The 19,699-nt window shown below is 54.7% G+C and overlaps 8 protein-coding genes across 8 annotated transcripts; 4 read left to right on the top strand and 4 right to left on the bottom strand.

The window, feature by feature from the left end:
- Positions 1 to 3,003: 3,003 nt before the first annotated feature.
- On the top strand, positions 3,004 to 3,363 carry SPSK_10051 (uncharacterized protein; the record flags this gene model as incomplete). The annotated part of the gene is made up of 1 exon (XM_016736611.1): positions 3,004 to 3,363. The coding sequence occupies one exon, from the start codon at positions 3,004 to 3,006 to the stop codon at positions 3,361 to 3,363; it is 360 nt and encodes a 119-aa protein (XP_016587610.1).
- Positions 3,364 to 4,052: 689 nt separating this feature from the next.
- SPSK_09814 (uncharacterized protein) lies at positions 4,053 to 4,727 on the bottom strand (the record flags this gene model as incomplete). Its single annotated transcript, XM_016736383.1, has 1 exon — positions 4,053 to 4,727. The coding sequence occupies one exon, from the start codon at positions 4,725 to 4,727 to the stop codon at positions 4,053 to 4,055; it is 675 nt and encodes a 224-aa protein (XP_016587609.1).
- An 80-nt stretch (positions 4,728 to 4,807) lies between these two features.
- On the top strand, positions 4,808 to 5,113 carry SPSK_10929 (uncharacterized protein; the record flags this gene model as incomplete). The annotated part of the gene is made up of 1 exon (XM_016737161.1): positions 4,808 to 5,113. One exon carries the CDS (start codon positions 4,808 to 4,810, stop codon positions 5,111 to 5,113), a length of 306 nt encoding a protein of 101 aa, XP_016587608.1.
- A 951-nt stretch (positions 5,114 to 6,064) lies between these two features.
- SPSK_08529 (uncharacterized protein) lies at positions 6,065 to 8,760 on the bottom strand (the record flags this gene model as incomplete). Its single annotated transcript, XM_016735122.1, has 4 exons — positions 6,065 to 7,032; positions 7,130 to 7,576; positions 7,827 to 8,299; positions 8,534 to 8,760. 4 exons carry the CDS (start codon positions 8,758 to 8,760, stop codon positions 6,065 to 6,067), a joined length of 2,115 nt encoding a protein of 704 aa, XP_016587607.1.
- A 1,149-nt stretch (positions 8,761 to 9,909) lies between these two features.
- SPSK_08332 (aaa family ATPase) lies at positions 9,910 to 13,967 on the top strand (the record flags this gene model as incomplete). Its single annotated transcript, XM_016734932.1, has 2 exons — positions 9,910 to 9,921; positions 10,050 to 13,967. 2 exons carry the CDS (start codon positions 9,910 to 9,912, stop codon positions 13,965 to 13,967), a joined length of 3,930 nt encoding a protein of 1,309 aa, XP_016587606.1.
- A 527-nt stretch (positions 13,968 to 14,494) lies between these two features.
- SPSK_09796 (uncharacterized protein) lies at positions 14,495 to 15,188 on the top strand (the record flags this gene model as incomplete). The annotated part of the gene is made up of 3 exons (XM_016736366.1): positions 14,495 to 14,648; positions 14,704 to 14,785; positions 14,873 to 15,188. The coding sequence occupies 3 exons, from the start codon at positions 14,495 to 14,497 to the stop codon at positions 15,186 to 15,188; spliced, it is 552 nt and encodes a 183-aa protein (XP_016587605.1).
- Positions 15,189 to 15,426: 238 nt separating this feature from the next.
- Positions 15,427 to 17,979, bottom strand: SPSK_08574 (uncharacterized protein; the record flags this gene model as incomplete). Its single annotated transcript, XM_016735167.1, has 1 exon — positions 15,427 to 17,979. One exon carries the CDS (start codon positions 17,977 to 17,979, stop codon positions 15,427 to 15,429), a length of 2,553 nt encoding a protein of 850 aa, XP_016587604.1.
- Positions 17,980 to 18,402: 423 nt separating this feature from the next.
- SPSK_09435 (leucoanthocyanidin dioxygenase) lies at positions 18,403 to 19,567 on the bottom strand (the record flags this gene model as incomplete). Its single annotated transcript, XM_016736007.1, has 2 exons — positions 18,403 to 19,449; positions 19,526 to 19,567. 2 exons carry the CDS (start codon positions 19,565 to 19,567, stop codon positions 18,403 to 18,405), a joined length of 1,089 nt encoding a protein of 362 aa, XP_016587603.1.
- Between the last annotated feature and the right edge of the window lie 132 nt (positions 19,568 to 19,699).

Raw genomic sequence — 19,699 nt, 5'->3', positions numbered from 1 at the left:
GTGCAGTAAACTGAATATTGACTGCTGGTTTCCATTGGTTTTCACCATCGATTTTGTCCATTGACTCTTCACGTTCGGTGCTCTTCAGACGAGGAACTGCTCGTCTATTTAATGTCAATCGTTCAGACCTGTCCGCGAGAGAGTATTGCACAGGGTGGTAGAGCCGAAAGCTGAGATTGGATCGAAAAAGGAGGACAGGAAATCGATGCCGAGTGCTTTGCCCAGCTTGCCGGTGGGAGGCTTGGGCAAGACGAAGTGCATCATGACGCGGATTCTTCAGGCTAACCTGGCAGCCTGCAGACACAGCAAAGATAAGATACGAGAAAAGATGCATGCAAGTGTGCCAAGACAAGGTGCGGGTAACAGAAAATGGCAGTCAAAAGCCATAGCAAGCGAAGACGGTGGGCAAAATCAAGGGTGGCTGGATGGGGATTCTCGGGCTTGTCTGGTTTGTGGCTGCATGCAGTTGTCACGGTCGTATTTATTGATTGACCCATGCGGTGTGGAAACCCAAAGGACCAAACGACCACTCAGAAACTAGACGATAACCGGAGAAGAAGGAAAGAGTGGCTAGGGCACTTTCAGGCAGGTTGCAGCTCTTTCAATGGAGAAAGAACCACACAACGTTGCGTGTGGCGGTACGAGAATTTTCCATCTTTTCTTGCTAGCATGGCGGCGGGTGCCGGGCTGCCATTGGCATTGAACCCGGTTTTGCCTTTGAAGGACCTCGTATTCCCGTCACAGCTGTCGCTGCTACTCCCCCTCTGGGCCGGTTCTCGTGCAGTTTGCTGCCTCTTCCCCGGCGGCATCATTATTCTTTTTTTTTTTTTCTTCGTTGTATTCTTTCGTTGCTGTCGCCTGGCTCGCCAAAGGCCACTCGGACCAACATTTGTATGCCGCCGCTCCGTGCATACAATGCTACCAGGTGTTTGCAGTAACGTATCTTACGAGTGGCCGTGTGGTGTGGCTATCATGGCAGGCTATCATGGCTGTATCGTGAGGTCCTTGGCTCCGTCCCAACAGCTCCTGGCTGATCTTTGGTTCAGTCCCTGCACAGATCGTCTGTACTCCCGTATTTTGTTTCTATTTCTGCTGCCCTTGTCGGGAAATTCTATTTTCTGTTCTAGCCATGATAAAAAATCGAGGGTCTCAGGCCGGCCTGGGTCATCCTCGTCGGCCTTGTGTGTCGGCCTCGTGTGAGCATTCCACTTTCACGAGTCACGAGTGACTCTTCTGTTCTTGCAGGAAACGTTGCTGGTAGAAGTGGTGGAGGTGTGGCGTTCGGGGCTAGGCTCAGCAGATGGCAGTCAGTTGCCTTTTCCTGTTCTTGGGCTGGAAGACAAAAATAGATAACGCCGCCATTTTTTAGTGGCGGTGGCTGCCAAGGTAAAAAGTACCTTTGTACCCTCTTCGCTACGACGAAAACGCCGAACAGGACAAAACACAGCCGTCAAACACAATCGACAAACACCGTCATTCTGCATGCAAAGGGCTGCCGCCCACTAAAAGGCCGTGGCGGGACATGCAAGCAGAGCCGGTCGCTGCTCCTTTCGGGCAACCCGCCAGTCCGCCTGTTGTCAGTGAGAAAATAGTGGCATCCGCCAGAAGGTTCCACCAGCCACACCCAAAATCGAGTAGCAATACCAACATATCGTACACATTAGTGAACCACTCATTGAGCGACAGTGAAGCAGGGAAGAGGACCGTCAACCGTGCATTACGACGTATGTTACGGAGCCAGATAGGCATGGCCCGCCGCTAGAAAAGCCTGTGCCAAAAAGCCGCCAGAACAGCGCCGAGATCGCCTCCTTCCCAAGACGTGACAAAGAAGAGACCAACAAAGACGACCCCAAGTGGGTGTAGTTACGTGCAGAGTTTTCTCAACCTCTCGTATCGTCCGGTTCCTGTCTACGTTGGAAGGACCCTGTCGAGCGAGTTCCCGAATTAAAAGCAGTCAAGCCGCTGATCGTCTCTTCGCTAGTTTCCCAATTTAGAAGAGTGCGAATGAGCACCGTCTGATGGGATAGTGCAGCACAAAACGAGCGAGTGGCGGGAAACTCGGCGGTAACCGGTCGCGTGTTTGTAAATAGAGACACCAAAAAAACCTGCCATTAGCGTCCTGTCAACGGCGGCCAGTGAACGTTGCGCAAAATATCTAGTGGCTTTTAGTGTATTCTGCTGAAGTGCAAGTGCCCGCTCGTGAGCCACTCGGGGGACCCTGCTGCGCCGCCCTCTGCACACCCTTCGGAGAACCAGCCTGGTTCTCGCACGCAACACAAACAGCGAGTGACGCACACAAAGTCTGACAGTTTGGCAGGCAGGCGGATACGGGAGGACAACCATCCCACGCCTTGGGTTCCCTGCCAGCCTGCTATCACCGTGTAGGTGTAAAAAAAGGGTGTGAGTGGGGCCTTCAGCCTTTCCTGTCTCTTGTCTCTTTTCTTGCTTCTCACTTTCCTTCTTCGGCCTTCTCTGCCTGCCATTCCCTTGTTGATAAGCTCTCGCCACCGGGGGGCGTGTAAGTCGAAATGGCCATGGGTGGATTGTGCGAGAAGGACGACGGCCGCACTCTCTTGCACAATCACCGTATTATGTGACCATCTCTACCTGTATGAATTGCGAACGGACCGACGGGTGAGTGTTCTGTCTAGGGTGTGTGATTTGCAATACTCACTACGACATACACCCCGTCTCTTCACTGCTTCGTACATCCGCCTTCTCCTCGTCTCGTGTCTCTCGCATCGCCCGACGCCGCCCAATCTCTGTATAAGAATCGCTACCCTCCCCGTCCTGTGGCTCATCCAGTCGTCGTCACTCTGGTCTCCTTTTATCTCTAAACAATTAGGCAACTCCTAGACATCACACTCGCTGTCCACCAGTCCTTCGTTTATATCAACAATCGTTTCTTGGCCTTCGTCCTGCACAAACTTATCAGCTTTACCTAATTTACCACACCAAACTACCTTAACACTCAACAACCTCATCTTCACACGCATATTCACAATGAAGACCCAGACTTTGTTCGTCCTCGCCGCCGCTGCCTTCGGCTCGGCCATGGCTGGCGCCAACACCACCGTCACCGATGTTGACACTTCCACCGTCACCGTCCCGTGCTCCACGTCCACCACTTCCCTGGGCACCGCACCCCTCGGCACCGGCACCGTCACCTTCACGCCTCCTGGCAACGGCTCGCACACCTACACCCGCCCGACCCTGAACCCCACGACGACGACGGCGGCCACGCACACGACCGGTGCCACCACTGGCCCTAGCTCGGTTGTCACGGCCGGTGCTTCGTCCCTGGATGCCCGCGTCTTTGTCGGTGCTGCTGCTGCCGTCGCCGCTATTGCTTTCTCTCTGTAAGTGACGTGACGCGTCACTAGGTGAAGTGATACCCACCAGTGGCATCACTTTGCAACAGAAATAGAAGAAGAAAAAAAGCAAAGCATATGAGCCTGACGACACTTACGATACGAGCCGCTACCTCAACTTTTCTTGACGCTCGACGGTTCGATGGTTGAACGTCGCGACACGAGTGCGGACGTCATCGTCACCCTTTTCTATTCTCATTTTTCATTTTTGATCTCCCACCTTTTTATTTTTCAGTCACCTCCTTCCACCTTTGGGAACTCATAGACGGCAGTTTTGGAGTTTTATACCTGATTTGTCTCTTTTATTTTTTGTATTCCTACTGCTCGGGACGTCACTTCACAAACCAGTATGATGCGATGCAATTTGCTCCACATACTGTAGCACTTCTACCCCTTTTTACATTCTCAACATGGGCTTACCAAACCGGGCACCGGCGCCGCTATCCTTCATTTATATTTGTAATTTTTAATTGCTTCTTGGCTCTACTTCTATCGATACCTCTTGCTGTGCATCCTCCGTATGACTTGAAACTCTATCGGCAGTCCAGCATCAGCCTTCTTTTTTTTTCTTGAAACAGTTCAAGAAAAATACAAATTAAACTTTTTCCTCCCCTGCCAAAGATCTTTTTGTGACATGAAATAACTCGTAACTGAAATGCATCCGTACACTGGAGGGGCGGGTCACAGCTTCTGCTCCTTGGCCTGGCGCCGCAGTCGGAACGCCTCCAGGATGTACGCCCGCGTCGCCGGCACGGTCGCAGGAATGTCCCGGTACGCCGCCGTCATGCCGTTGCGCACTTCGTCTTCGGTCGCCCACACATAGTCCTGGTGCTCGTCGGGGTCCAGCGTCACCTTGTCGGTGCTCTGGACCAGCACATGGAACGCGAACCGCAGGTACAGCACCGTCCCGGTCCGGTTCGTGTAAACATACCCGGCATGGTCCTTGAAGTACGGTGGCGGCGCCTCCGTGGCATCGCGCAGCGGTGCCTCGGCCGGCTGTGGCACGAGGTGCGTGAAGCGCGTCGCGACAAGCCCGGCCTCTTCCCAGAGCTCGCGGGCGGCGCCGCTCAGGATGGTGTTGCGCGGGTGCGCGCCGTCGACGGGCTCGAACTTGTCGTCGCCCGGCTCGTCGGCGGCGCCGCCCGTGACCTCCCACCGGTTGGGCATCGAGTCGTGCGCGGCGCGCTGGACCAGCAGCACCCGGTCCTGGTCGTCAAACACGACATTGGAGACGGCGATGCCGTGGAAATGCTTCTTGTTGGCCTCGATCCACGTTTTGGGCGTGACGTTGAATTCCTCCAGTGACGGGTCGATTGTGTACTGAAAGACCTCGGGAGGTGGGGGTGGAGGGGCCATAGTAATATTGGGGGGCGGTGGTGGTGGTGGGAGGTGGCGCTGGGTGAGCAGAATTTTTGTTTTGCCGTTCAAGATGAATGATGTTTGGTGATTGTTGCTATCGTCGTGAATTCAAGGTCGTCAAGAACGGTTTATGTACCGATGAGGCGCTCAGGCAGCAGAATTTCGTGCTTTGGCGATGCAATTGCTTTTTCACTGGTCTATGGTCTGGTACTGGCTCTCTCCAGGTGTCGCCAGCTATCCGTTCTGCACTGTCTTGTTTCAGTGCGCCTCTGCTGGCTCCGTACGTCGTATTACAGTGGATGGCCAGGGCCATGATCGTTGTCTGCCTGATGCATGAAAAGCCCGACTTTGATAATGCAGGTGCCTCCGGCGAAAGGTCGTGACTCAGATATCTGAATATGGTCAAGGGCCGCTGCAAAACCGGCACAAACTGGCGGGGATGTGATGTACCTAATAAATTTTGCTGCTGTTCAACAGTGAACAGACAGGGACAAGAAACAGTCACTGTTTAGGGCACTTAAAAGAGGCGCAGCGCGATGATGAAATCGCATCAAAGAAATCGTAGCCGTTATGTTCACTGTAACGCTGCCATTCAAACATTTGTCACCCGTCATGCCAAGGCACCATCTTTTCAATAGACCCCATCGAAAGTTGATGCCTGGTCGTCGCTATATGTGCCATGGACGAAAAGCCTGGGTGGACGGAATTCTGTTGTACAAAGCTGTTGACGATTGCCGTTTAAAACGGAAGCCACTGTCGCGTTTCAGTCACCAATTCAGACGACGAACACCAGGCTTCCTTTTGCCCAAAGAAAGCTTTTCAAAACAGAGGTGCCTGTAGGCACCTAGCATATAACAAAATCAGGCCACCAACTTTAGAAACTCTCGCCTGCTGGCCTTGCCGTGATAGCCTCGTCCGTCATGAAGAGGCTCTTACGGTAACATCAGGATGTAAACGAAAGCTTCACATTTGTTGAAAACAATTAACTACATACAAAAATTGTCACAGAAAAATTTTATACTACAAAAAAAAAATAACGATAATAATAATAATCAGCGATGAGAGTGAGACTTCAACTCAAGCGATCGAAGGCCATGATTGCTAATCGTACCCGTTAGACCGCCCTAGTATCCCACCATTCTGCTTAAACTTTGATATGGGACTGCGGTGCTGATTATCGTATGCCAAAATAAGTATGTGGAAACGAAAAGCTCGAAAACAAAGCCCAAACGAAGCAAGAACGCCTGTCGTTTCATAAAAGAAGAAAACATCAGAACATGAAATAAAATGTGGTGAGAAATTAGTTCACGAAATGGGCTTCCAAACGTCCCTCCTTATCGTGGCAGACGACCCGTCACTGACGACTCTGTGATCATTCCCAGTCCTCCACGGCCTCCCGGCTGGAGCCTCAGGTAGTCTTCCTGTAGAATCAATCTTTCGGTAGGCACAAGATATACGCTGCGGTAGGGACACGTAAACAGCAGCTTCAGGTTGGCCTGGGAATATGAAACTAGCCGGATCAAGTCGGTAAAGACATCCTTCAGGTCGGCCCCGTACCGGTCGTCCTCAAAAGACGAGACGCCGTCGACAATGCAGTAGACGGGTCTGTCCTTCGGCACATACTTTAGCAACTCAATGAATACAATGTACAGTTCCCATAGGTAGCCGTCGCGCAGCCTACCGCGGAAATCGGCGAGTTGTCCGTGGTTGTACCTGCCAAGGTTGTATTCCTGAATCGGGTCCTCTCCCTCCCCGCCGCCTCGCGCCAGGTCCTCCTTGACGAGGGCCGCCACGAGCTGGACCAGGAGAGAACGGAGCATGCCCACCGGTCCACGGGCACGGTCGCGCTCGGCATCGTCTCTTTCCTGCGAGTTGTGCAAACTGCAAAAGTAGCGAAGGACAAAAGCCTCACCACTCTGGCCGGACTTCTCGAAGACGATGGACAGCGAGGAGCACATCACCGACATGGGCGAAATCAAACTGCGGGTGGCACTGGCGTCGTTGCCGTCGACAAACAGCATCCCTGAGTGCCGGCTCTGGTACCATCGTAAAAATTCGTCGGTGGCCAGCAAAGACTGGGCCTGTTCGTGGGCTCTGGGATTGAAAGAGGTGCCGTATCGATTAACAGTCATCATATCGGTATCGGCCATGTTGAGAGAAACGCCGAGGTCGTCCAGCAACTGAGTCGGCCACATGATGATGTCATTCGGTTGGTCCATGGGCACGGGTGTCAGAGACCGGCGGACGTCACGAACGAGGGCGCTCTGCTGCTCGAGGAGGTATTGCTGGTTGCGGTTGAGGTCTGAGAGAGACGGGTGGGAGGACGACAGTGTTAGTGAGATTGCAGCAAATGACAATGGCAATGCTATATTCTGGAGCTGAGCAATTGGGAAACTCACTGATCACCGTCTCAGCCAAAAAGGCAATGGTCGCGTTCTGCGACTCTGTCGCCGAAATGACCTGCTTGTGATCTTGTCCCAAAAATTGGATGCGTTCGCGAAGGGTGCGGTTTTCATCAACCATGTACCGCACAACTTTGTTGGCAGCTTCACCGAGGTACTTTATGTCGCGGCCGACAAGCTGAACGCTGTTGTTGGTCTGCTGGCTGATGTCTAACATGCGGTCCTGGCGGTCTCGGGCTTCGACAAGCATGGACCGGGCGACTGAGGCTTCGACCTGCAAGAGGCCAACACCGGTGCGTGTCTCGTTGGAGTTACGGGCAAGGATGCGTTCGGCACACTGATCGAGTTCCAAGGATTTCTTTTGGACCTTTTTTAGCATGCCCTCAATGCTGATGCTTTTCTGTCTTTCCTGCCTGTTTTTGAGCTTCTCAATAAGGTTTTTTCCTGGATGAGGACATGCGATCAGTATTTATTTCGTTTTGTGGTTGTATGTGTTCACGGTGTATTTGCCGTGTGCTCTATGTGTGTTCACCGCCTGCCATTTACTGTCCATGTAAAGGGAAGTGCTTTGTCTGTTGTCCTTTTATCTTCTTCTTTTGTTTTTTGTTTTGTTTTTGTTTGCCGTTGCGTTTAAACTTTAGAACAAAGAAACGTGTTCACCTCCACTCTCAAGGCACGCCCAACTTGAACTTACCTTTTGGCTCTGGTTTCAATGACCAAATCAGGTCTGCAATGCCCTCGACCAGACAGTCGTACAGTGCCTGGCAACAGGCATGCATTTCTGGCTCACGCTGGAAACTGACGCCCTTGTTCATGGCATTGTGGATGGTTTCGGTAATGGTCTCGAAGCCCCCCAGGATGGACTGCTCTTTTTCATGAGATTTCTCGGCCATGTGGAAGACGATGCCGATGGCGCCGCGCACAATGGACAGGCCGTACTCGTCCGGAATCAGATGCAGCCAGGGCTCGATGGCATCCGACTTGGATCCAGCCTTGCGCCATAAATACTTGAACCAACTGACACTGCCCTTGCGTCCGTTGCGGGCGTCGTGGTCACCTTGGGCACGGGCTATTTGGCAGAACAAGTCATCCCATGAACAATTGAAGACGTCAAACGGGACATCTGTGTACTGTTTTCGGTACCATGCTAGGGCGGCCTCAACATTGCTAAAGTGGGAAAAGGGAAGAGTGTTAGTAGTGGTAAAGGTGGAAGCTGAATGACTTCAGAGCTTGGTCGCCAAGTGGAGTTGGCTGTCAACGAACAACTGCGGAATACAACAAAGGTGAGGGAGAAGGGGGGAGTAAGGTAGAGAAATGGTACCGATTTAAGACATAAAGGGGTGGATAGAAAATAAGACGGGGCACCAGAAAAGACAAAGAAGCAGTACAAGGGCAACCTACGGTAATTTCAGGACCTCCACTTGACCACGCTGTTCTGAGTACGTTGATGGATTGACTCGCACATCAAGCGCCTGGTGAATTTCATCGCCGTGATGCCTCAGATACATGGCCGACACACGGGAGTTGTCGAGGTTGCTGCTGCTGCTGCCGGTGCCGGCGGCCAATTCAAGGCCCTCATCGTCGCTGAGCTCCGTGGCGGGTGCCTGTGCGGCAGGTATGAGAGGCATGGCGCGTTGTCAACATGTCCTGGCGAGTGTTCTCGCTCTGTGCTCTCGCGCTGTGTTCTTGAAATGTATTCTTTAGGGTACCCTCTCAGACGGAACAGTCGTGGTTGACACACGTCATCCCATTTTTCCATTCCTGGTTTGGCATGAAAGAAAAGAAATGCGAGAAAGTAAAGAAAAGAAGAAACAAAAGGTCAAAGTTTCAAGGGTGCAGGCTTACACTCTGGCTCACAGCCTGGACAACCTCATCCCGTTCCCACTAAAGTGGCCATCGCCCGAATTTTGAAAATGAGGCTCAAGTTGACTGGTAAGATATTGGGCAGGAGCGCCGACGGTGTTACGCGGCGGACCTGACAGTCGTTCTCCCTTGTTTACGAGGCACCGCTTTGGTGCGTTGCGCTTTCCGGCCTGGATCGTCCCCCAGTGGTGCCTTTCTCATTTCAGCTGCATGGGCACAGCCTCGCAGTAACCCACCTGCCAGCTGGCCTGCACCTTTTGTGCACATTTCTGCACTTTGCTGCACATTTCTGCACTTTGCTGCACATTTCTGCACCGTCTTCCAGAATGGGCACAAATCCCCCCACCCGGCCGCAACCATATTCCGCTTCATCGACCATTGTAAGTGGTCGAATAACGCCCACGAGAATACATCCCTGCTTCTTTTCGGAGGATCGATGCACTGACAGCAATAGTCCTATGCGGCTGCCGCCAGCGTGCCAGTGATTGGCTCGAGCCGCCTTGCCGCCCACCCACAACCGCCCAGCTCCTCCCCCAGCTCGACATGTAGGAAACCCCTGACGCTGTTTCGCATCGCCAGACGCTGCTCTGCTTACATATAGAGTAGACGATATGGGGATATGGAGCCTCCTCTAACAACGGGAGAGGATCGTTGATCCAGCTTATGCACGTTGCTGGGGTCAGCTCGATTCTAATCGAAGCACCTAGGCTGGCATAAATAGCTCCAGCAGCTACCCCTTTTTATATTTTGGTTCTCCTCTTTCTGGTCCCCCAGCTTCTCGGCTCTGTTGGCAAACGTCTCGTCATTTTTGTTATTTTGCTGAATTGTTGTCTGTTGTTTCGATTTGTCCACTTGGACAAGCTGCAAGACCAAATCAGCACCGTTTCCGTCGCTAGGGAACACCCGCTGGTACAATGGTTAGTGCTGTTTGACGCTTCCAAGCTTAATCCCACTCAGTCGTCGCGTCGTCACGGGGAGTACGCGGCATTACTGGTGAAGTACGGGGTAATTGGCTCTCCAGCCGTGCTAACGCTACTTTCTTTTCAACTCACAGGCCACCCCTCCGGCGCTGATCACAACCGAAAGCCAGTCCGGCCTGGCTGAGTCCGTTGAGACGGCAGGCTTCAACGACGAAGTTGATGTTGTTGAGATCGTCGAAGAAGCATCCGATGGGCTACCCGGCGCCGAAGCCTGCGACGACGACGATGCCGACAAAGACGGCGAGGACGACAATGCCGACGGCGACAAGAGCGACCGCGGCAGCTTGACAGGTCGCCGCAGCCGCCGGAAGAAGCGCACCGAGAGCCCCGTCGAGCCCCCTCGGCCGCCAATCATCCCCAAAGTTCGCCGCACGAACTACGAGGGCTTCAAGAACTACTTCAGTGAGGAGGAGAGCGTCTACGCCATCGAGGTGCTCGAGGCTGGCTACGACATCAAGGACGAAGTGTCGCGCGAGTTGCTCAAGCGCGGCGGCCGGCAGTACCGCCATGTGGCCACCATCAGCAACCAGCCGCGCCTCGGCACCGTTACGGACGAGATCTGGATCCAGCGCGTGCGCATCCAGTCAAGCTATATCCTGGCGCACCTGCGCCCCATCATGACCTCGTCCATGAAGGCGGACAAGCCGCGCACCTTCTTCCGTCCCTTCTACGCCTTCATCCACTACCAGCCCAAGGTCAAGGAAGCGCTGGAAGAGCTGCGTCAGACGGTGGCTGAGAGAAAGGCCAACCCAAAATCGCCGACCGACGGGGGAGCCAAGGGATCAGAAAAGGAAGACCAGGAGGCCGATGTGAAAAACACGGGGCCTACCTACCGCCGTCCCCATGGGAAGGGTCGCCGCCGCCAAACTTCGGCCGAACGCAGGAGACGGAGCAGGTCAGCGAGTGTCACCAGCAGCAGTGGCTCCGAGTCCGGCAGCGGCTCCGAGGCTGATGACGCCGCAGATGCCACCATTCCAGAGGAGCTGTTCTACAGCGAAGAGGCCATCGACCACTTGCAGTGCTACGTCGACTTTGTCGACAAGAACATTATGCATCTTGCCGACTCGTACAAGGGCACGACCAAGCAGCGCATCCGCTATTCCGACCTGGCCTACCTCTTCCACCCAGGCGACGTCGTGTACTCGCCGACGCAGGCCGAGTTTGGCAGCTCCACCAACTACACTGCTGCCAAGCCTTCACCCGCCGTCTACCAGCCCATCTGGAAGATCCAGTACACGAACCCGCCCAGCATCAGCGACTCCAAGTCGGAAGAATACGACAAGAACCACCGCTTCTACATTTCGTGCTTCTACATTGACTTTGACGGCAAGAACTACGGACCCGTCAAGTACCGCTTCGATGTGCAGCCCTACGAAGGTGAATGGGACATCAAGACACTGCCGGTATACCCAATCCGATACCACATCAGCTCAAGCAAAGGCACCAGCAACCAAGGCCCTGACCGTCTGCGGCCCGCCGGAAAAGACTTTCAGACCTACGTCGAGGCCCGTCATCTCTACTACCGCGGGTGGACATTGACTACGAGCCCCAATGGCGACACTTTGACAGACAACGCCGGCGAACTCATGAAGCACCCGGAACACATTGACAGTAGTGTCATTGTCGACTTTAAGGCTGCCCTGCAGGCCCTGCCCAGCTGGAAGCCCACCTTCAAAGACCCGTCGCGCATGGACCAGGAGTGGACGACGTCCTTGGACGATAAAATAGCCATCATCCAGTGGTCTGATTCAAAGCGCACCCGTGTTGTCCGCCGCACAACCGAGATCACCCAGATGCGTGACGGCGCCCACGCCATCGAGACCAACGACTACGCCGACCAAGACCCGTTCCTCGTGGCATACATGGCGGGTAATACTGACACGAGCTACGAGCTGTCAGAGGAGAACTTACAGCTGCTCCCCGGCCGTGTCATGGCTTATGTTCTGCGCGACCGCAAGTTTGTCCAGCTCGACGTGCATTACCTGTCCAAGATCGAGCAACAGTCCAACGTGTTTGAGAACCTCAAGATCGCCCCCCAGCACAAGGAAATGGTCATGGCGCTTGTGGATAGCCACTTCCGCAAAAAGGAGAGCAAAAGCCCGCGCCACTTTAGTCTTGGCCAAGACCTGATCCAAGGCAAGGGCGAGGGCTTGGTGATTCTGCTGCACGGCGTCCCCGGTGTCGGCAAGACCGCTACTGCAGAAGCCGTCGCCCAGTCCAACCAGCAGCCCCTTTTCGTGATTACCTGCGGCGATCTGGGTTTCACGCCCAAGGAGGTCGAGCGGTCTCTCGAAGAGATTTTCCGGTTGGCCCACCTCTGGGACTGCATTTTGTTGCTGGACGAGGCCGACATCTTCTTGGCGGAGCGCACGCGCGACGATCTCAAGCGCAACGCCCTCGTGTCTGTCTTTTTGCGGGTGCTTGAGTACTACAGCGGCATTCTGTTTCTCACCACGAACCGTGTCGGCACCCTTGATGAGGCCTTCAAGTCGCGCATCCACATGAGCCTCTACTACCCGCCCCTCGACCGCCAGCAGACGCTCCAAATCTTTGAAATGAACATTGACCGCATCGAGGAGATTGACCGCAAGAGGCACGAGAGCCGCAAGCGGGACCAGTCGGCCCGCCGCAAGGAAATCCCAAGCCGTTCCAGGTCCGTTGAAAATGGTGGTGCTGGCAGTGACAACGACGACAATGGCCGACACCGCGGACGTGAGGACAAAGACAAGGAAAAGGACACGCACAAAGACGAGCTTGCTCACCACCTCGTGGTCAACCGCGAGAAGGTTATGGAGTTTGCCCGCAACCATTTCGACCGAAACATCTTGGGCCGCTGGAATGGCCGACAGATCCGCAATGCTTTCCAGATCGCGAGCTCCCTGGCGTTTTACGACAAGCGCCAGTCCTGGATCCAGCGCCAAGGTGACCGCAGTGACAACAGCAAAATCGTCCCGGAGCTTGGCGCCGCTGTCCTGAGTGATGAGCAGTTCCTCAAGGTGGCGCGGGCCACGCTGCGGTTCGAAAAGTACATGATCGACGCCCGTGGTGGTGACGACAAGCAAGCGGCCCGCATCGACCGCATCCGTGCTGACGACCACGTCACTGCCGAAGATCCTGACTTTTCATCGTCTGCCTCACAGCGGGAGAGAGAGCGTGACCGTGACCGTGACCGCGACAAGCAGCTGCAGACCCGCCGCCTCGACGATGACTTCCGCGGTAGCTCCTCTACCCGATTTGGCGGCCCTTCCAGCCCGGCCCCACAGACGCCGCAGAGTGGCCGCCGCGGTGGGGTTGGCGACGACTATGACCGACGTCGCCGAGGACCCGACGACCGCAGTTACGATGTCGGCAGCCGGTATGGCGGAGACCGAGATCGCGACTACGACCAAGGCTACGACGGGGATCGAGACTATGACAGAAACCGCCGAGACCGCGACTATAACCAGGGCGGCGGTGGATTTGCTCGAGGTGGAGCGGGCCTGCAGGACTTCCGGCGTCGTAACGGCGGCGAATACGACGGAGGCTTCTCGCCGCGGTCGAACGCCGGATACGACCGCTACCTCGAGCGTGATCGTGAGAGAGACCGGGACCCGTACGATGACCGCGACCGTGACCGAGAACGAGAACGCGCTCGTGACCGGGATCGAGACGACGCGTACTACCGAGACGGCCGTGCACCGCCTTCGTCTGCTCGCTCACGCGGTGGTGGTGGCGGCGACTTTGATAAGCGTGTGCGCAGCCGCAACCGGACACCGACGCGGTCGGAGCGGGATCGTCCAGGCTCCAGCTTCAACGACGGCACACCTACCCAGGCGGACGGCGGTTCAAGCGCCAACACCCGCGGCTCGGCACGGGACGTCAGTCCCGATCGTGACCGCATTACGGACGATGATTACGACATGGCGACAAAACACCACGGCACTGGTGCCTCTTCGTACCAGAGTCCACCGCCGTCAACCGGAACACCGCGTGGTGGTAGCCGGGGTAAATAATGAGACGCCGGCCATTTGACGGCCACTGTCAGTTGCGTCCATGACGAGAAATGTTGAAGGTTAAGAAGGGAGGGGTTGTGCGTGGAAGGTTTATGGAGAATACAATTTGAATACTTGTAGCTTATTATTTCAGTAATAATTTTTGAATTATATACGCATATCTCGATTTTGAGTACGACCAAACACACGGCGGCCTAGTTGATACGTTTTTGTTTTCCAAAAATAGCAGAGTGCGACACAGAAGGGAGGTCAAAGATCAAATGCAATACTCCTACCAGCCGATGGCAATAAAAGTTTCTCTTGCCGAGCCAAGATGGTAAATTATCAGCGGAAGGGCATGTCGAGCCCCTTTTGCCGTCATCACTTGAGCCGGTGTAGATTGCTCTCCTTTTGTGCCTGCTGCTTCTACCGTATTTTCAATTCAAATATGGACAGTTGTCGAGGACAAAATACGACAGAGGTAGAGCATTATCACCTCCAATTGCACTATCACCATCTACAAATTCAAAACGAATCCGAGATCCACGATGAAGGCATCTATCGTCTCTGTTTGTGCAGCCGCAGTAGGCCTCGTCTCAGCGCAGACGCCCGACGGCTTTACGCCAAGCGTGGCTACACATCTCGATGTGACCTTTGGAAGCAAGGCCGTGTCACCCGCGGGCACCAGTCTAGCCAAAGAAGGTGAGACTCTGTCTTCGTTGCAAGGATGATTCTTCTGATGCATTAACGCAATAAGAAACTGCAAAGCTGCCGACGATTGGCTTCGCTGCTGCCAACGCCACGGAGACGTATTTGTTTGTCATGATTGACCTCGACGTGTAAGTACTCTTACGTCCTCTCACCTCTCGCCTCTCTCCTCTTTCCTCTCTACTCGCTCCCGTCGCATTCCCGCTAACCCTATCCAGGCCCTCGGGAACCACTCGCAACACCCTTCTGCACGCCATGATCCAGGACTTCAAGGTCGGCAGTGGCGGCGCCACCACATTGACGTCCGCAGCCACCAGCCCGGCCTCGTACATGGGGCCCGCTCCGCCCAAGGAAAACCCAGCCCACCCGCACCACTATGTCGAGGTGCTGTTTGTGCAGCCGGCCGGGTTTGCCGTGCCGGCGTCGCAGGCGTCTGTCGTGAAGAGCCGGATAGGATTCAAGCTGGCCGACTTTGCGACCGCGGCTCATCTCGGGGAGCCGGTGGCGGCCAACTACTTTATGGTGACGGGGTAAACGGGGAACTTTGACGGCTTTTGTAGGTGCGCCGGCGGTCGCGGCGTACGATAAACTTGAGCAGCCATTATTGCAGACCAACGGTAGCTGGACAAGGAGGTGAAGGCTTAAAATAAATATAAAATTTGAGCAAAGCTGTGTACCTACGGGTGCCGCTGCAAAGCGAGTAGCATGGCGTTGGTCGAATTTTCGAAATACGATATTTCTTTTTCGAAGGCCTCTTCCATCCTTGTTTGCGTCATATTTGCAACAGGTTGTTCAGATATTCCCAGTCCATGGCAAAGTCGTCTGCTTGTAACAGCATCTCGCCCAATCCGGTCCCGGCCGCTGACGATGGATCGAGAAATTCTCTTTGTGTATTTTTCTGTGCCCGAAGTTCGGCGATAAATTCTGGCGTGATAAGAGCTCCCTTCCCCAGACCGAGCCAAGCCTTTTCATGAGCATCAAAAGCCTCCAGCGTCAAGTCCGTAAACGCAGCAACGAACGTGGCTCCCGCCGCCAGTTTTCTGTTCTCCTCTGTGGTTGCATCATTGTTTCTGGGTTCTCTCGTGTGACTAGCATTGTGGTGCATATGCAATAAGTGCGGCTCGTAAGCACTTGTGGCTGCAGCAAGGTCCTCGGCGTACTCTTTGTAGAACAACTCAATCATGCGCCAGGCCGAGTCGATTTTGGCCCGCTCTTCGTCATCATCGTTCTCGCCGCATGTCCGCACCCGCAGCATGCATAGAACATACACTATCGCATCCATCACTACACGCATCACCAAATCGGCAAGCAGCTGAAACGCTGCGAAACCGTTGCCCACACCAGCCACCTGTCGGCATCCAAAGCACATCTCTAGAATGCTCAGAGCATGCTTGAACGTGGCGTCGGCGTTGTATCGTGAGAATTCGGGTATCACAGATACCTGTTCCCCGTTTGCTAATGCAGATGGTGGTTGTGATGGTGGTTGTGCAGCCGACGTCCGCGGGTGGTATGCCTGAAACCGCAGCTGTGCAACAGCCATACGCGCCATGCTCGAGCTCACGGCGTGCAGCGGGATTCGTGGGTCGGCAAACTGATGGCATATGTTCGTGTACAGCTGCTCAAGCTCGTCAATGGCGCAGTTCTTCATGGCTGGCAAAGTCTGAGTGTGGAATAGGTGGCCTGCGGGCGTGGACACCTCTCCCAAATCGCCACTGGTGCTCGAAACAAATTTCTTCTGCGCAAACGTTTGCATCCATGGAGCCGTATGGTACTTGACTCTGACATAGAGCATCTCGGTCGGCCCAGCATGCTCTACTGGCGCACACGTCATGTCCGGGTGCAAGTCTGCGTCGTTCACGTTGAGTGGTAGCCGAAGGTCAACCAAGTCGGTCAGTGGCATGCTGCTGCCAAAGTAGTTGCCTCCCGTCGCAAATCTGCTATGCTTGTTGCTTCCCATCGTACTAATGCTATTAGTGTAGCTAAGACTGACGGCCAGACGCATGCGGGCGTCAATGCCGAGAATCTGCCACCAGAGACGGACGCTCATCTCGCGATCAAAGAATGACAGGGTCCCCGTACCTTCCGGTGTGCTCTTGCTCGTCTCTCGGTGCAGGCCCAGCTTGAGGCCCAGGTGTACAGCTGTGGAAGCCAGGGTGCTGCACAGCTCCGAGTCCGGCTCGGCGAGGATAAACAGCGTAAAGGCGCGAAGGACGTCGAGGCGGCGCGTCGTCAATATACCGGCGGCCACAAGACACTGCATGGCACCCATACGGTATTTTGTCAGAAGTTCCCTCTTGGGCGGGACAGCGTCATCTGATGTTTGTCTCGTCTTTGTAGTTGTAAACATGTCGGCGTACTCGGAAATAGTCATCGATGTCAGGGCCAGCGCATATACAGCAAACATCAACGCACCAGTGGCCGGCGGTGCGTTGGCAGGGTCCCAGCTCGCATCAACAATCTGTTTATGTGTCGTCGGCACGTGTACAATTCGCATGACAGGGTTGACACTGTCGATGAAGGTCTGCCACAGGTGAAGGATCATGCGTGGTTCTGGGTGTGGTACGGGCGCCAGGTTGGAAGTGCCGAAGAGGATGCTTGTCGTGTTCATTTCCAACGGCTGTGGGATTTTTTCGCTGAGTGAACGCTCATTTATGGTTTTCTGGCCAAAGAAGCGCCTAGCAAAGATTTCCGAGACGGGCGGGTTGCGCAGCTCGGGTGGTAACGACCGCCACAGTTCCAGCTCCTCGTCGGCAGCGTCCTCGTGGACCACCGTTGGCCATGTTTTCATCCCCTCTCTGGTATTTGCTAAATCAACGATCGTATCTACCCCAGAAGACGGTGTCTGCGCAATCGATGATGTTGTCGGGTCATTGCCTGCTGCCATTTTAGCCTCCCATGGGGAGGCAATCCATATCCGGTGGTCACTGACGATATCATTGCAGCTTTCACAAGACCCTGGCCGTGGCAATGGCTCGTGAAAGCTTGGAAGCTCTTCTTGTGAAAAAGATTGAGGAGCTGTTATTCCATTCTTTTGTAACAGGTCTTCGTACATCTGTAGTCGGTCCATGAGGTCGTTTGCGAGATTCGATGGGACCGTACGAGCATGTTTGTGTCGGCGCAGCCGCCGTCCTGGAGGTGGCTCAACATATATGCATTCTATTTCCACGTCATGTCCAGATACATCCTTTTTGTTGCGGTTGCGTCTCGCCGTCATACGAGCGTGAGCCACGCAGTTGGAGCATGGCTGTCGTCGGTCGCAACGGATCTTGCGGCGAGCACACTTTCCGCACGCGTTCTTTTGAATGGGCGATTGAGGTGCGTCCATGGCGAACATTCGTAAGGGTGTGAGCCGTACAATATATCAAGTATATGTAAAGAATGTATATATGGAAAAGGAAGTGTGCCATGGCATCGCCTTGGTGTAATGGGATGGCAGGTACGACGGGGTTTCTTATACGAGCGAGAATCTCCAGACTGGGAAACCTCGGGCCCGTACTTTCCAAAATGGGAACAGCGGGCCCGTGATTTTTCGAAGATGACGAACAGCCCTTGAGGTCCCCTGTAGCGAAGGTCACCGTAGTGCTGTTTAGCGGGTTGTTGCATTCGTTCGAAACAAACGCGTTCCGACGACATTCTTTTTCTTTGGTTTACCGTGTTCATTTCTTTATTTAAGACTCGCACCTCCATACACAAAGCTACAAAATAATGTCAAATTCGAAAGCCTCCTTTCTTCCCCCGCCGTCTCCCTTTATGCAGCCGCCTGCACCGAAGCAGTAACCGCCGGCGCCGCCGGTGCCGCCGTCGATGTCGACTCGCCCTTCTCGGCGGCCAGCTTAGCCTGCAACGCGGCAAAGTGGCGGTCCATGGCATTCTGCGTAAACTGCGCACCTGTCACGGCCGGGTACTTTTTGAGTGGGCCCTGGATCACGGCATCTGAGCACGGCTGGTTGAAGAAGGCGATGCTGAAGCGCTCGCCGTAGTAGTCGCCCGGCTCGCAGGGCGCCTTGACGCGGTGGAAGGTCGACTTGAAGCGGTCGTCAGACCAGCTCATCATCAGATCGCCAATGTTGCAGATGATGGTGCCGGGCTCTGGGTCGACGCGTGTCCACGTATCGCCAAGGGCAAACTCGGTGACGGCCTCGCGGCCGGGACAGATCTCAAGGCCCGACTGGCCCTGGCGCTGGAACAACAAGGTCACCAAATCCCAGTCGGCGTGCGCACCGGCGCGGTGGTAGACCTCGTTCGGTGCGGAACCATCGGCGGGAGGCAAGGGGGTCTCAAAATAGTGCAGCATGCGCAGCACGGACTGGCAGTTGGGGCGGCGGGCATCGTGGAAACGGACAAAGTAGTCGTCGGGGAAGCCCAGGCCGCGCGCAAAGCAGAGCATTAGCTTCTCGGACACGGCCTGCAAGCGGTTCATAAACGCGCGGCAGCGCGCCTGGAAACCGGGCAGCTGGTCGTCGCCCAGCCACACACTGCCATCGGCGGTGCCGCGGCCGCCCGTGTCCATATTCTCGCCAAACTGCATCTGGTAGGACTCCTTATTATCGGCGGCGCCCGTGCTGGGTCGGATCTGGTTCTTGTTCTCCCAGCCGACATTCTTGTTGTTCCAGGGCACGGTGGCCTTGACCTCGTTGGGCAACGCGAAGAAAGCCTCGGACGTGTTGAATATGGTGTCGACCTCCTGCTCAGTAATGCCGTGGTCGATGAGCGCAAAGAAACCGACGTTCTCGGCAGCGTCGCAAAGCTCGGCCGTGATCTCGTCAATACGGTTCTCGAAATCGTGAAGGGAGATCTGTAGCCCGGAGGCTAGGTCAGTGATTTTTCTCCCGTAAGTCGACAAGTAATGTCACCTAGACTGGTGAGCTCACCTTGGGCAGAGCCCGGTCGACGTAGGATGTTGCAGCAGTCATTTCGCCGATGGAGTTTGTGCTGTGGTGTAAAATTGACACTGCTTGTTCGTGTTGCCTGCTCAATGACGCGACGTTCTTTCCGTCGTTGACTAGCAAGCAGCTGTGTTCTTAATAAATATGAGTTTACCTTCT

The sequence above is a fragment of the Sporothrix schenckii genome, assembly GCF_000961545.1.
Source record: "Sporothrix schenckii 1099-18 chromosome Unknown Cont44, whole genome shotgun sequence".
Classification (NCBI taxonomy): Eukaryota; Fungi; Ascomycota; class Sordariomycetes; order Ophiostomatales; family Ophiostomataceae; genus Sporothrix; species Sporothrix schenckii.
The sequence above is the reverse complement of the archived record's forward strand: the minus strand, read 5'-3'. Positions and strand labels throughout refer to the sequence as shown.